General features: G+C 50.9%; 1 protein-coding gene across 1 annotated transcript in view; it reads left to right on the plus strand.

Annotated features, from left to right (window-relative positions):
* The window catches only part of LOC147693152 (mitogen-activated protein kinase 14A-like), a 127,782-nt gene extending 118,046 nt beyond the window's left edge, over positions 1–9,736 (plus strand). The window contains exon 12 of the mRNA XM_086939396.1: positions 9,210–9,736. Coding sequence (XP_086795522.1) covers positions 9,210–9,271 — 62 coding nt within the window. The 3' untranslated portion in view covers positions 9,272–9,736. The remainder of the gene's footprint in view (positions 1–9,209) is intronic.
* The last annotated feature ends 7,243 nt before the right edge of the window (positions 9,737–16,979 follow it).

Here is a 16,979-nt window from a genome sequence, read left to right on the forward strand (position 1 = left end):
CGACCGGTCGGCGGCACCTCCACTGTAGGAAGACTCAGCAGCGCCAGCGGAGCCCACCCGCGGCCCGCCGGTAGCGCCCAGTGAAGTACAGTGACTGCAGAGCCAGCGGAGCCCACCCGCGACCTGCGAGAAGCAAGGCAGGTCTCCGCCGCGCAGCGTGTGCATGGAGAAGCTGCTGCGGCGAGAGACCGGCGAAAGTGGAGCCAGCGGACATAGTACATTCTAAACGACAGAGCCGGCGGAGCCCAACCGCGGCCTGCCTCGAGCGTCCCCCGCCAGGGAGGAGTGACCGGAGCGACAGACTCCCCCGCCGGAGTGAAGCAACTCTCCCCCGCCCGCGTGAGTACTGCCGAGGCGGCTGCGGACGGAGAGAGAGAGCGAGGGAAAAGCGGGAGAAGCATGCGGCCAGTGTGGCCGTGAAATAAAGCGTCCCCACCCAGTGGGCAGGAACAAAGTGCCTGGAAGCGGCCCGCGCCGCCAAGATCAAAAAGTCCCCCCTCCTTATGTGCTCCGTGGGAGGAGCAGAGTGCCGGTAAGCGGTCAAAACCGCCAAAGAGTAAAGGAGCTACACCGTCAGCTATATGGAAAGTGTGCCCATTGAACTTCAAAGGTGCGAGACACGGAGCCTGCACACCACAGTACTGCCTCGCGTCCATGCCTGCATTCCTGCCCCAAAGGTACACAATAAAAGGGAAGGGACTCACCAGATAGGCAGTGTGGGGCCAGGTTCCCAGCGGCTGCTCCAGCTCCAGCCCCCCCCTGTGCACTGAGAGAGAGACAACAGTAGAGTTCACACAGAAACGAGGTAGACTAGAGCCACCAGACAGGATCACGCCAAACATAAGACTACTGCCATCTGGTGGCCAAGGAAGGGAAGCGCATCCGCATTTAGAAGAAACAAATAAGCATTGCACAACACCAGGCAAAGCAGCAGCAACAAGAGTAACGGACTGAGTAAAGCCCACAAGGGAAATTGAATCTCATGCGGCAATCAAGTGTGCAAACAAGCACGGAAAAACCCACACGCACCAGCAGGGAGTCGGAGGCTGCCACTTCCGAAGCGACGTGGGAAGAGGCACTAATGCCTCACGTAACATCAACACCTCACCAAGCATCCAAGCAAGGACAAAACGTCTGGAGAAAACGACTGCCAAGCACTGGAGGAACGATCAGGGAATAAGACTGCCGAGATCAGAAGACGGAGAGAGCTGTGACTCCTAGTGGCCACAGGAGATCACCGCAGCATCAACTACTCCCGCCAACGGTCCGAAGCAGCAAACTTCTGACGCCATCCAAAGCAGCAAGTACCCGACGGGCCAAAGCAGCAAAGTACTGGACGTCAGCCACAGCAGCAAGAAAACGACGCCAGCCAAAGCTGCAAGTACCGACGACACGCAACAAGTGTCCGAGAGCCTTGAAAAGAACGGGCGCAGATAACGCGCCACGTGGCAAGGCACAGCCCCCACGAGATGGAAGAAGGGCACAGGGAACGCCACAGTGCAGAACAGTTACCGAAGAAGACCACTAAGCGTGGCACCCCCAGAAGCCGATCCACAGAAAGATCGCGTACCAAGTATGACCCGCGACGGGTTCTCTAAACTACATCAGAAAGTCCGTCAGGACGACCGAAGAAACCTGCCAAAACATCAGCAGGAGCGGACCGCCAAATGGTCCAGGACGTTCGACCTAGTCAAGGTCTCTGAACACCATCCCACGAACGTCACCAACAAGAATCTAGAGAAGAGGGTTCGCGACACCCACTCAGGAAGCTGAGGAAGAAGGAGGAAGTGTTCCAGTCGGGGACAAACCAGGATCACACATGCAGCGGGCGCGCCCTGCATGGAGGAGCCAGGTCAGGAGAGAAGATGCAAGATCGGACCGAGTGATGTCGCGAAACAGGAAGGGAGAAGAAGAGAGATCCGTGTGGCACGTTTGCCACCGTAAAAAGGAAGGAAGAAGAGGAGAGAGTGTGAGGCACGTCTGCCACTGCGAAAAGAAAGGAAGAAGAGGTGAGAGCTGTGTGGCACGTCTGCCACTGCGAAAAGAAAGGAAGAAGAGGAGAGAGCTGTGTGGCACGGCTGCCACTGCGAAAAGAAAGGAAGAAGAGGAGAGAGCTGTGTGGCACGTCTGCCACTGCGGAAAGAAAGGAAGAAGAGGAGAGATCCGAGTGGCATGCCAGCCACTGCTAGAGCGCAAGGAAGTATATCCACGTGGCCGTTGCCACAGTTAAACATGGAAGGAAGTATATCCACGTGGCCGTTGCCACAGTCAAGAATGAAGGAAGTGTATTCCACGTGGCCGTTGCCACAGTTGAAGAGCAGAAAGAAGTACATCCCCGTGGCCGTTGCCACAGTCACCAATGGAAGGAGGCAAATCCACGTGGCCGTTGCCACAGTTAGGAGTGAAGAAGATGTCAGTGCAAAATAGGTCCCCTTGGTGAGTCCGAGGCCGAACTGGTACGTAACCATCCATCACCCACGCCAACCGCACCCGTGACCACGGAAGCCAACTACAGAAAGACTGTGAGGACAAAAAGGGGCTACCCAGTCGGTTACAGACTGTTTCCATCTAGCACCACCAACCTGTGCTAAAGTGGACAAAAAAGTTCTCCGAAACAGACTGAACCCTATCTGTCCATTTCCAAGCAGCGGCGGATAGAAAAGCTTGGCGGAACTGAACACTTCACTGCCTCCTGAGATATGTTATTTTCTACAAATGTAAACTCTGAGGTTGAGTCTTTTCATAGATTAAAAGGGGGAGTGATGTGGTGTCTTAGCGTGGACACGTTCTAGTGTTTCTATGTAATGTAACACACTATACACCCACCCACCACAGACGTCATGGTGTCACATGACGCTGCCAATAAAAGAGGCTGAGCGCACGTGCTCAGGACCTTTCCTACCACTCATTCCTGGTGTCTGTGTCCATCCTTGCTGCGCCTACCATGAGGGCCCAGGGCCCATACATTCAATCATTACAGCTGATTCTTTCAGAAATAGGCAGAGTTTAGATACAGGGGGTATAAGAAGGGGTGAAAACACAACAAAGCCTTGTTAACAAGTAAATGGTCTTTTAAAATCCTCGGGTGCTGCTGTGTGTGTGTCCGGGAAGCTGTCTCAGCCCGGGCTGACGCCCACGACGGGGGGGCTGAAGCCTTTGGATTCAGGCGCACAACGCCCATAGGGCTCAATGTGGTGGCAGGGAGGAGGCTAGCAGGGTCGCATTCAGATGCAAGCCCTGATCCTCTCGACCCCTGGGACATCCCAGTTATTGTCCTGAAGAAAGGAGCGAGATTCATTACTATCGTCAAAGAGATGGCTCAGAAGAGAGGGCATGGTAAGGGGATTCGTTTTTTTTTGTTTACAATCGACCAGAGGCAGCTTCTTCAGAGAGATGCCCCAAGGAAAAGGACAATATGTGTGTGTGTGTATTTTTTAAAGGCCATCCATTAGCTCAGCAGGTATTGCTGTCAGTGTGTAAATGGCCTCTGCTGCTTAATTATGGCTGTCCTACCTTGACAAAGTGGAGTGGGGGCCATTCTCTTTGCTAGCATTAGAGCCCGGGTCACCTTTGCTGCTTTTAATGCACACAGACTGAAAGTATCATTGGTTCTGCAGGTGCAGTGGCACCAGGGCCCAGCGGTACGAGGAGCCAACTAAACCCCAATTATGATAGCTTTACTGTCTTTACTTTCTTGCATTAGGGCCGAGTGCACACTTGCTGTGCCAGTCTTGCTTTGGGCCTTGAACCAAAGGCCCAAGGGTGGAAAGCAGGGGGTGAGGGGTGATTGAAGCCGAGGACACACCTGTGTTTGACCTCAGAGAGAGCGACGGGCCAAGATGGGAGTCCATGTTTTTAAGAACGGGCAGAGGACACTCCCTCTTTGCAGGGCAGTAGCGTTCATTAGTGAAGCTGCGGCGCTGGGCTCAGGGGTCTGAGGTCCACGCATCACAATCATGATGGTCTCACTTTAACAGAGGCGCCTGGGGCCTATTTTCCTTTCCAGCATTAGGACCGAGAGCATGCTTGCAAAGCAAAGGGAGACAGTGTGGGATCTCATTTATTTTTCTTAATGGCACAAACAGCCTGTTTCAAGAGTGGAGTGGTGTCCAGCCATGGCGGGGGAGGGCTGAGAGAGGCAGAGGTGATATCCTGCTGTTCAGGGTTGCAGTTATCATTAGTGCAGCAGTTGCATTGTTGCCCAGGAATGTGACGGGCTTACAACACCTCAAGCAGTCTTTTTTTGGGTCAATAATATCTTTTATTTGCTGCGCTTACTGTTCTAAAAGTCTCATATTTAGTGTGGTTTATGAGCTATAGAAAAAGTACCCCTCAAATGATCTCCTAAGCCCCGCCCCCCTGTGCTCAGCGCAGTCCCTCCCACTCCCCTTATCCTTGCCATAAAGGTTTGGAGGAGGGGCCCACTTCAAAATATTTTGCTTAGGGGTCTAACAGCAGGTTCCTTATACAGTTTTAGGACCGTCGTAGCCACACTATGAACTTCTAAGACTTCAGCACCAGTGGACAACAAAATAGTACACGTTTGGGTAAATGATTGCGCTTAACTGCAATTTACAGGCTAAATTAGAACTTTAGGCTTCAGCTTAACGACTGCAATTCAAGTAATATCCATGAACTGGTGCAAGTGCAGTGTAAACAATGGCTAGTAAACATTTTCAAAACTGCGTATGTTATAAACAGAGAAATGTAAAAAAAAATATATAAAAATCTGGTACCACTGGAATGCATTGCCAAATCCAAGACAGACATTCTAGCGACCCATGTATGTTACCAGATCTGTACAGATGGCGCTCACACTTCAGGGCATAATCCCACACTTCATGCAGATCGAATACAATTTGCGTAGTTTCATTTAGATGCACACATGCACCCTCAACCTAATGAATGCTTCCTTCGGTATCACCACATGAACGTCCTTATGATAAGCCGATACTTGCGGACGCATAGTCTGAATGTAGCAAATCACAAACTAAAAGATATCCACACAAACAACCTAAAAGCACAAGGCAACACCTGATTCACATAAGGAACCCTCCATATGTGACATCTATGCCTTATTCAATAGTCTTCACAGAATGAACTTAAGACTCAATCCTAAACTTACTACTATTTTGGTATTCACAGAATGCACTTACTACTTTTGGCATTCGCAGAATGAACTTACTACTTTTGGTATTCACAGAAGTTAAGATTTTGTCTTTAGTCTGTCTTAAGTCTGTCTTGAGTTTGTCTTAAGTTTGTCTCAAGTCTGTCTCAAGTCTGTCTCATGTCTGTCTAAGACAAGATCCTAACTTCTGTGAATACCAAAAGTAGTAAGTGCATTCTGTGAATACCAAAATAATAGTAAGTTTAGGATTGAGTCTTAAGTTCATTCTGTGAATCGGGCCCTATATCTTCTAGCAGAATTCAAGAAAAGAGCAGGAGGAGGCTTTGATGTGGAGTGTAAGGTCGTTCCACACTTTAGGAGGCCTTACTGGCATGTTCTTATGAAAAGCCGGGGATGCTAAAGAGCAACGTGTATGGTGCATACTCTGGGTACACTTGCTAAAACCGTCCTCATTGGTTACAACTCCAATCCCTAACTGCTGCTTCACAGGCAGCGGTTAAATCTAGAATCTGTAACCACCCTGTCATGGGCAGCGGTTACATCTAGAATCTATAACCGCCCTGTCATAGGCAGCGGTTACATGTAGAATCTATAACCGCCCTATCACAGGCAGCGGTTACATCTAGAATCTATAACCGCCCTGTCATGGGCAGCGGTTACATGTAGAATCTATAACCGCCCTGTCATGGGCAGAGGTTACATCTAGAATCTATAACCGCCCTGTAATGGGCAGCGGTTACATCTAGAATCTATAACCACCCTGTCATGGGCAGCGGTTACATCTAGAATCTATAACCGCCCTTTCATGGGCAGCGGTTACATCTAGAATCTATAACCGCCCTGTCTTGTCCAGAGGTTACATCTAGAATCTATAACCGCCCTATCATAGGCAGCGGTTACATCTAGAATCTATAACCGCCCTGTCTTGCCCAGCGGTTACATCTAAAATCTATAACCGCCCTGTCATAGGCAGCGGTTACATGTAGAATCTATAACCGCCCTGTCATGGGCAGAGGTTACATCTAGAATCTATAACCGCCCTGTCCTGGGCAGCGGTTACATCTAGAATCTATAACCGCCCTGTCATAGGCAGCGGTTACATGTAGAATCTATAACCGCCCTATCATAGGCAGCGGTTACATCTAGAATCTATAACCCCCCTGTCTTGTCCAGCGGTTACATCTAGAATCTATAACCGCCCTGTCATAGGCAGTGGTTACATGTAGAATCTATAACCGCCCTGTCATGGGCAGAGGTTACATCTAGAATCTATAACCGCCCTGTCATGGGCAGAGGTTACATCTAGAATCTATAACCACTCTGTCATGGGCAGCGGTTACATCTAGAAACTTTAAAAGCCCTTTCATGGGCAGCGGTTACATCTAGAATCTATAACCGCCCTGTCTTGTCCAGCGGTTACATCTAGAATCTATAACCGCCCTATCATAGGCAGCGGTTACATCTAGAATCTATAACCGCCCTGTCTTGTCCAGCGGTTACATCTAGAATCTATAACCGCCCTGTCATAGGCAGCGGTTACATGTAGAATCTATAACCGCCCTGTCATGGGCAGAGGTTACATCTAGAATCTATAACCACCCTGTCATGGGCAGCGGTACATCTAGAATCTATAACCGCCCTGTCATAGGCAGCGGTTACATGTAGAATCTATAACCGCCCTGTAATGGGCAGAGGTTACATCTAGAATCTATAACCACCCTGTCATGGGCAGCGGTTACATCTAGAATCTATAACCACCCTGTCATGGGCAGCGGTTACATCTAGAATCTATAACCGCCCTGTCATAGGCAGCGGTTACATCTAGAATCTATAACCGCCCTTTCATGGGCAGCGGTTACATCTAGAATCTATAACCGCCCTGTCATGGGCAGCGGTTACATCTAGAATCTATAACCGCCCTTTCATGGGCAGCGGTTACATCTAGAATCTATAACCGCCCTTTCATGGGCAGCGGTTACATGTAGAATCTATAACCGCCCTGTAATGGGCAGAGGTTACATCTAGAATCTATAACCGCCCTGTCATGGGCAGCGGTTACATCTAGAATCTATAACCGCCCTGTCATGGGCAGCGGTTACATCTAGAATCTATAACCGCCCTGTCATGGGCAGCGGTTACATCTAGAATCTATAACCGCCCTGTCATGGGCAGCGGTTACATCTAGAATCTATAACCGCCCTGTCATGGGCAGCGGTTACATCTAGAATCTATAACCGCCCTTTCATGGGCAGCGGTTACATCTAGAATCTATAACCGCCCTTTCATGGGCAGCTGTTACATGTAGAATCTATAACCGCCCTGTAATGGGCAGAGGTTACATCTAGAATCTATAACCACCCTGTCATGGGCAGCGGTTACATCTAGAATCTATAACCGCCCTGTCATGGGCAGCGGTTACATCTAGAATCTATAACCGCCCTGTCATGGGCAGCGGTTACATCTAGAATCTATAACTGTCATGGGCAGCGGTTAGACACACTCCTTTGGAGCTGAACTTGATTTGATGTTAATGCCACGTGTCTTGGGTCTCACTGAAAGCGTGTCCCCTTCTTCGAGTTGACTGTTACAGGCTGAATAGGCAACATCAATAAAGCCTTTACTCACTTTAAGGGAAATATCATTTGTCTGCAGTGTATGAATATCATCAAATATTCTTTCAAGGAAAAATGGACTTGTGGGCAGTGAAATGGGTTTTAAAGAGTTTTAATAACATGTTGAAGGACCAGCTGAGGTCTAAAAACATATCTCAGCCAATTTAAGAGCGTGTTTGGCCACGCAAGGGCCAAGTCCTTTAGGGGAAAGGCTGGGAACTTTGCTGCCTTATGATCAGTGTTTTGGGGTGAAACAATAAGTGGCATTTGGGGTGAGATTCAGGACTTTGAACCTGAATGATGAGCAGGTTCTTGAGGCCAAATAAAAAAACGCCACATATGGGCCCATGAAACTAGCAGCATTGACGGCGGAGTCAAACGGATGTTGGGTGAACTGCAGATGAGCATGATGCTAATCGATGTGTTTCAATATGTTTGGATGGAATCCACCTTTGCCTGGGTGAGGTGTCATAGTTCAGGGGAGGGTCACCAGACACCTAGACGTCCCCTCCTAGCAAAGCCCTCTATAGAGCATGGATCCCATATGTAGAGAGGCAGACATATGCGGAACCCTTCCAAGTGGGACGGGTATGCTCAGACATGGGTCCTGGGCTCACTGTGCCACTGAGTTCAAGCTAGCCTGGCTGATGAAGTGTTACCTCAAAACCGGTCCCAGGATGCTTGTTTCCGGTCCAGGGAGGACCTGGCTTGGCAGTTCGGGCTGGACTGTTCCCATGAGGCACTGGGTCAAGACTAATTTGCATATGGTTGGGTCTAAACTGGGGTGGCATGGTGAGCAAAAGAACAATGGATTTAACCTAGATCTCTGGACTGGGGGTGAATGTATGATTTATTCAGCATTCGTCCGTCATTTGTTTGCTTAGCAATTTTGAACCCTCCCATACATCACCAGCTGCACTGAAACAGAGAACACTTTTTTCTACTGTAGTCATTATAAGTGTGAAACACATACGCAAATGAGAAACATCAAATTTAATCTGTAAGAAGAGAGAGACGTTAGTGCAGGTCCGTCCGTCCCTCTTCACAGCCCTGTTAGCGCTTGAAGGGTGTTGGCCACTTGTGGAAAGGAGCAGAAAGCCCCACAGACCAAGAGACACAACAAAGACCAAACACACGAGGGCAGAGACATTCAGATTGATGAAGGCAGGCCCAAAGAACTCACCATGAAACAGAGGGGTCCTTCACAGCCGCTGAAGGCGCAGATGTGAACGTAGGGGGCTCCGACACTTACGTCACTCTAAGGGTAGCGGCTCTTCCTACCCCAGAACAGAGGCAGCAGATCCTAGGGCCAAATAAAGTCTTTGGTGTGATGAAATGTATAGGATATAACTTTTTTTTGACCGCCTTGGGTTTGTGACCTTCATGGGGGGATGCTCGAGGTGGGTCTTGCTTGGCGGGCGAATGCTAATGACTGTTCTTGATCGGTTTTCTCATTTCCGTCCTCGCAGGCCTCAGTCATATGGAAATTATCACCTACGACCCCGCGAATCCAAGACAAATGGCGACATAACCAGACTGCAGATCTACGCGTACTCTCCCCCCCACTACATTATTCAACCCTTCTTTGGAGTGGACTGTTTGAGAGCGGTTTCCATGGAGACCAAGTGATGGGCGCTTGGAGATCGTCCACCAGCTACTTGGGTAATTGCAACACGTCGGCCGCAGTCCAAAGTCCAACCAGGAAGAAAGCGGCAGAGCGCTCCAGAGGTGGTGGGGGGGAGCAAAGACCCTCGGATGCTTCAGCGGTAACCAGGAAACCTGGGGGTACAAACCAGACCCCCCGCTAAGATCCCTTGGCAGTGCCTCCATTGTTTGATTGACATTTCAGGATCCCCTGGGATTTAATAGCCTCCTCCAGGGGCAGTGTGCTTCTTTCCAGCCATCCAAGCGGCCCCAGAGACAGGACCCGGTGAAAGAGGCGCATTCACTATCTAGTCTGTTGCATAAACTGTGAAATAAAGAATTGATATTCGTTAATTTGTTCTGGCTAGCTTTGTGGCACTGACGTAGCCTGCGGGAGCTAACGATAGGAAGACATTTTTCTCCAGAAAGTAATCAGTTTACAAAACAGGAAGTCGATTCCAGGCTCTCCCTCAGGCGGGAAGTTCATTGGCAAGGAAACAGAACTTGAAGAAAAAATCAAGTAAGATCAGGCAATCATTTTGAGTAATCGTAGGGCCAGTTCCATCTCTTAGTTTTGTGCCGCAGCTCCTATAAAACAGTCCCTCGGGATGTAATATTGTGTATGCATTTAAAAGGCTACAAAGCCGTACATGCATCAAAGTGCGGAGGGTCTAAACTGATCATTTTCGATTGAGCTACCATGTGTGACATGTCCTGGTTCACCAAGACGTGTAGGTAAGTTGAGTAATAGAAAGACAGGGGTCTTTGAGATAATACATCTGTACTTTGGGGTGATGGGTGGGTGAGCAGCAGAGGAGCTGGGTAGGGTGGATGAGGAAAGCAACAAGGAGTGTAGGGGTCTTGGGTCAATAATAAAGCCGGGTGGGGGGTAAGAAGGAATTATGGAGGGGAAAAGCAGCACATGTTGGACAATCAATCAATCAATCAATCAATCAAAGCATTTATATAGCGCACTACTCACCCAGAGGGTCTCAAGGCGCTAGGGGAGGGGAGTCCGCTACTGCTCGAACAGCCAGGTCTTGAGTTGCTTCCTGAAGGCGAGGTGGTCCTGGGTCAGGCGGAGGTGGGTCGGGAGGGAGTTCCATGTCTTGGCGGCGAGGTAGGAGTAGGACCGTCCCCCTGTGGTGGCTCTTTGGATGCGGGGGGCGGCGGCGAGGGCGTGGCCGGTCGATCGAAGCTGGCGTTTGGAAGCGTAGAAGTTGAGGCGGCTGTTGAGGTATCCTGGGCCTTGGTTGTGTAGGGCTTTGTGTGCGTGGGTGAGGAGTCGGAAGGTGATTCTCTTGTTGACCGGGAGCCAGTGCAGGTCTCTCAGGTGTCCGGAGATGTGGCTGCGACGGGGGATGTCCAGGATGAGTCGCGCTGAGGCGTTCTGGATCCGCTGGAGTCTCTTCAGGAGTTTGGCGGTGGTTCCGGCGTAGAGGGAGTTGCCGTAGTCCAGATGGCTGGTGACGAGGGCCTGGGTGACCGTCTTCCTGGTCTCGGTGGGGATCCACCGGAAGATCTTACGTAGCATGCGCAGGATGTTGAAGCACGACGAGGAGACGGCGTTGACTTGTCTGGTCATGGAGAGGGAGGAGTCCAGGATGACGCCCAGGTTGCGTGCGTGGTCTGTTGGTTTGGGTGCGCTGCCTAGGGCGGGGGGCCACCAGGAGTCGTCCCAGGCGGAGGGTGAGGATCCCAGGATGAGGACTTCCGTCTTGTCCGAGTTCAGTTTCAGGCAGCTGTTCTTCATCCATTCGGCTACCTCTTTCATCCCTTCGTGAAGGTTGGCGGTGGCGGTGGCGGGGTCGTTGGTGAGGGAGAGAATCAGCTGGGTGTCGTCTGCGTAGGAGATGATGTTGAGGTTGTGCTGGCGTGCGATGTCTGCGTGGGGGCTCATGTAGACGTTGAAGAGGGTTGGACTGAGCGTGGAGCCTTGAGGAACAACGCAGATGACTTTGGTGGCTTCAGATCTGAACGGGGGGAGGCGGACTCTCTGTGTCCTTCCGGCGAGGAAGGAGATGATCCACTCCAGTGCCTTCTCCTGGACTCTGACGTTGCTGAGGCGCTGTACTAGGGTACGGTGGCAGACAGTGTCGAAGGCCGAGGAGAGGTCTAGGAGGATGAGGGCCGATGTTTCTCCGTTGTCGAGCAGAGCTCGGATGTCATCGGTGGCTGCAATCAGGGCGGTTTCGGTGCTGTGGTTGGCCCGGAAGCCAAACTGCGAGAGGTCGAGGGATCCGTTCGTCTCGAGGAAGGCGGCCAGCTGCTTGTTGACGGTCTTCTCGATGACTTGCAGGAAACGGGAGCAGCGAGATGGGGCAGTAGTTCTTGAGGTCGGTGGGGTCGGCTGATGGCTTCTTGAGTAGGGCGCTGAGTTCGGCGTGCTTCCAGCTCTCCGGGAAAGTAGTGGAGTCGAAGGAGGTGTTGATGATGTCCCGCAGGTGGGCTGCGATGACAGCGTCGGCCTTGTTGAAGACGTGGTGAGGGCAGGGGTCGGTAGGAGATCCGGAGTGGATGGAGTTCATCGTGCGGACGGTGTCTTCGGTGCTGATCGGGGTCCAGGCGCGGAGGGTGGTGGTGTGGGGTGGTGGTTCGGTCGCGGCGTGCGTCGGTTGAGTGCTGAAGCTGTTGTGTATGTCCGCGATCTTGTTGTGGAAGTAGGAGGCGAGGGAGTTGCAGAGGTCTTGCGAAGGGGTGATGTCGTTGTTTCCGGCGTTGGGGTTGGAGAGCTCTTTGACGATGTTGAAGAGTTCCTTGCTGTTGTGTGCGTTGTTGTCCAGTCGTTCCTTGAATGCGGTTTTCTTGGTGGCGTGGATGAGTTGGTGGTGCTTTCGGGTGGCGAGCTTGAGGGCAGTCATGTTGTCCGGAGTTGGGTCTCTGCACCAGGTTCTCTCGAGGGCTCGGCAGTTCTTCTTGGAGCTCTTGATTTCGTCGGTGAACCATGGGGCTTTCTTGCTACCGGGTCTGCTAGGCGGGGTCTTCAGAGGGGCGAGGTAGTCTGCGCAGTTGCTGATCCACTTTGCGAGGTTGGTGGCCGCCTGGCTTAGGTTCTTTGCGCTGGTGGGAGGGTTCATGCTCAGGGAGGTCACGAGCTGGTCGGCTGTGATCTTGTTCCAGCTTCTGCGTGCAACCTGTTGCTGGTGATGGTGGATCGTGGTCCTTCTGAAGCTGAAGTGGACGCAGCTGTGGTCCGTCCAGTGGAGTCCGGTGGTGTGGCTGAAGGCGATGTCCTTGCTGGATGAGAAGACGGGGTCGAGTGTGTGTCCGTCGTAGTGGGTGGGGGTGGTGACCAGCTGCTTGAGTCCCAGGTTTGCGAGGTTGTCCAGCAGGGTGGTGGTGTTGCGGTCGTTGTTGTTCTCCAGGTGGAAGTTGAGGTCCCCGAGGAGGACGTAGTCAGCGGAGCAGAGGGCGTGCGGGCTGATGAAGTCGGCGATGTCTTCGCTGAATTGTGTGCGTGGTCCCGGGGGTCTGTAGATGAGGGTGCCTCTGAGGGTGGTCTTGGGGTTGATGTGGACCTGGAAGTGCAGGTGCTCGGCGGGTGCGAGGGTGTCGTCGGTGTTGGTCGTGATGCGGATGGTGTTCCTGTGGATGATGGCGATGCCTCCTCCGGTGTGGTTGATGCGGTCCCTTCGGATGATCTTGTTACCGTCTGGGATGGCGATGGCGATGTCGGGCGCTGAAGAGGCGTTCATCCAGGTTTCCGTGAGGAAGGCGACGTCTGGTGAAGTTGTGTCGAGCAGGTTCCAGAGCTCGACGGCGTGTCTGTGGACGGAGCGGGTGTTGAGCAGGATGCATTTCAGGTGGCGCTGCTGTTGCTCGTCTTGGTCTTGGTTGCTGCTGGAGTAGCGCAGGTCCGGATGCAGGTGAACTTGCAGGAGTTGCAGCAGAAGGGTCCGTGGGTGCGTCTCGGGGTGGCTCGGTAGCATCCTGGGATTCGGCCGGCGTTGAGTGCGTTGAGGGTGGCGGCGTCGTACGTCCGGCGGGTGGGCTGGGGTCTGCGGGGGCCAGGGGGTCCTGGCACTGGGCGCGGTCCAGGCGCGGACGGGCGCAGACGGGCTTACCTTCGGCGCTCAGTCGGTGCTCCCGCTGCACGGTCGCTCTGGGGGCGTCATAAGAAGGGGGACGGGAGGGCGGGTCAGCTGGGCGGCGGGAGCGGCTCGGCCAATGGGCCGGTGGTGGGCGGGGCCTGTGGCGAGCTGCGGCGGGAAACTGGAGAGCGGGCGGCTCTGCTGTGGCTGGGCCGCTCGGGGGGCGTCTGCGGCGGAAGAAGAAGGCGTCAAGGCTGGCAGGCAGGAGCAGGAGGCTGCAGGAGGAGCAAGGGGGTGACCCGGCCAGGTGAGAGGCGCAGCGGTCATACACATGGGGGTGTGGATTTGATAGCGGGGGGGCAACACCGAGCACGGAAACAGATATTTGGTGTGGGGGAGAGGCATACAAGGGGGAGAAGCACGCAAGGGGGAGAAGCACGCAAGGGGTAGAAGCATGCAGGGGGCAAAGCTGGAATTCCATGCACTCTCGTAAAGTGCTTAAGAAAAGAGAGAAAACATTGTTCTCTAAAAGCGAACAGGGGAAGGATCAGCCAATCAAAAGCATAGCAAAGAGGAAGAACAAACAGAAGGAGGGGGAGAGACAAACCATGCACAAGGAAGCCACAGAATTAAAAGCAAGCACACTAGAGTGACAACAAAGACAACCAATGGAAATAAATGGGCTGGGTGAAAGCCAATTAGGATTTTGCTATAGTTCCCAACATGTTTTTGCCAACCAAACAGATGTTAGTAAGGCAAGCCATCAAATAAGAAGCAAGCAGAGGAGAGTGATCATAACCCAACCAATGGGGGGCTCCAAGCCCACTGTAAGCTTTTGGTGTGGCCCACACGAGGTATTTGACGGAGCACTAAAAGCGGCTTCTCGGGGACACCTAAAAGGACTCTAGGCTTACACTGGGGTGGCCAGAGGGAATATGAAACCATCCCAAAAATATTTATGGCATGGTGTCCGTTGTAACCATTTGTATAGAGATATGGAACAGTGTACAATATTACCGTAAGAAACAAGAACAGGGCAAGTGCTTCGAATACAGCAGAACAGAGCAGTGTGCAGTGTATGCAAGCATGGTAATTAGCACAATTTTAAAATCCAATTGAGTGCACAGTGCACTTAAGTTGGGAAGAAATCTCTCTTCAACTGATCTCCTGTGAAACAGTTTGTTACCAAACCTTGTTTTTGTAGACCTGTAGGAATATGCATCAATATGACTTATGACAGTGCAAAGCAGACTCCAAAACAGCCCTTTAATTGAATATAGATGGAAACAAATGTTGCCCAAAAGGCTAACGCAAGAGTTTCCGCGTATAAATGGTGTTTAAATATCTGCTGTCTATATGAGGGCTCTTTTAAAAACAATCTAGTGGCATGCCTCTTTAATTGCTGGGATGTAACATGTTTCGTCCCCTCCAAGTGCACCTGGGGTGGTCCTTAAAGTAAACCTCGGTGGCCTGTAAATGGAGGAAGTTCGGGATTTCCACAGATGCCACATAACGACACCTGAGGTACAAACCTCTGTGTAGGAATCTGTTCTACGTCATTCTCCATTTAGCAGAAAAACACCACAGGACACAAAACTTTAAGTTGCCTTTAGCTGGCTAGTGTGTAGTACACATAGGCTTTTTCATGCCACACAATTTAGTACAGCATTGCCCCCTTCTACCAGCAGCCCTGCCTGACCCGTACCTTTGCACTGAAAGCACACACACCTCACACAGCACTTTCAGTATTCAGAAGCAACTTCATGGAGGTTGCGGCACATTATGAAATATCCCACTCAGGTAAACCAGCCGAAGGGCAATAGCTTTTTTAGCAGAATGAATGACTCAGCAATTCAATCTTCTGAGGTGCCAGAGATCTGATTCCAGCAGGTCAGTGGTGCCATGCACTTTGGATAGCAAGAGAAATTGTAAGTTTGAATAGATGATACTTTAAAAAGATTTTGTGCCAAAACCATTTAGTGGAATCATACACACTGAAATTCAATTTCTTATCACTACCAGTTTCACATATTTTGTTTTGCCCAAAACAGTGCATGGGGTGTTCAGCAACATCTTTTGTAAACAAAAAAGGCTTAAAACAGTCTACAGCCTGCCCTTTATGTACCGATACTTATGATTGGTTGGCTTCAAAGTCACTCTCATTTCCTTGCGTCTTATTGGTCGGCGCCTCCTTCAGCTTCCGAGTGTGTTCCTGCCGTGGAGCATGGACCAAGTACAGCTTCCATTCTATGACCTGTGTCCTTCCACTAGCCGTAGGCTCCTCCAGGTTCTTTTTTTAAATCTATGTTAATAGACTCTATGAGTGCAGGTGTGCACTCCACCCCCACCTCCTGCTGCCCTTCATTTGCTTATTGTCTCCCACCATCTTTGCTCTTGCTACAAACCTCCCTTTTATTGGACAACCGGTTTTATGCTGAATTTACTTTATTTATTTTAATTTTTTAGCAATTTGTAGATCGCGCAAATACCCTTGGATATCTCGGCGCCAAGGACAGAAATGGCGTAGCGGCAGAGTGCAGATTATTGGGTGAATAGCCAGGTCTTTAATAGCTTCCTAAAAGTGAGCAGCGTTGGACATGCTTTGATTTGAGGGGGAAGAGAGTTCCATAGTCTTGCCGTGGCAACAGTGAATCTTTTGTCCCCCCAGGAGACCTTGTGTGTACGAGGAACCGTGATAAGATTGGCAGATGAAGATTGTAGATTTCGGAGAGGAATGTGGGTGGAGAGGGCTTTCCTTAGACGTTCCAGTAAAGGAGCAGGACTCTATTATGTCTTTCATTTGTTTGAAGCTCTGCCTGCCTGTAGTTGAATAATGAGGCGCTCTAATTCCAGGATAATGAATGGTCTTTGGGCAGTTCTGTAGAGTCCGTGGGCCAATGACATCTTGACTTTCCTTATTTGCTTATTTTAGCTTTCTTGTTGTTTTCCCTCTGATGTCATAGCTGAACTCTTGTCTTGCAGCCAAGAGTGCTCAGCTTACCATTCAATAGGGTAAATCCATGCTTGTACCCTAAGCAGTGCTTAATTTGTAACATAAAGAGTGCCGGTGCCAAAATCACTGCTCAGTAGACCGCAGCAGGCGCTATTAAAATGTCCCCACGTCAAATACTAAGGCTGCGCAGTCCTGAATTCACCTCCTGTCTCTTTAATCCACCACCAAACGCTCCTCGCCCCTTTATCCCACTCTTGCAGGTTCCCGCTTTCTCCCTTTTGAGGGTTTTACATCTTTGTATTCTTTTTTCTTACCCGTTTGTGTGTCTTTCCTTCCATTTCTTTGGGGAAATGTTTGATGAGGTAAAATAAGTGTCGGTCCACAAAAATAAATGCTTGTGGGCCCCACCGGCACATATTAAACACAGTTTGTAAGCAAATGCGCCTCTATGCCCATTTCTACAGCGAATGTTGGAAATCGCTTTACTGACGTGTTCTATCGCAAGTATAGAAGCTTGCTTGTCACACAGCTCTACGACTCGCACGGGTTGGGGCAAAGAATTTGTGAAATTTACAAACCAAGCATTGCCAAAGCAAATGGGTCATGCCTTT

Source organism: Lissotriton vulgaris, chromosome 9, assembly GCF_964263255.1.
Source record: "Lissotriton vulgaris chromosome 9, aLisVul1.2, whole genome shotgun sequence".
In the NCBI taxonomy this organism is placed as follows: domain Eukaryota; kingdom Metazoa; phylum Chordata; class Amphibia; order Caudata; family Salamandridae; genus Lissotriton; species Lissotriton vulgaris.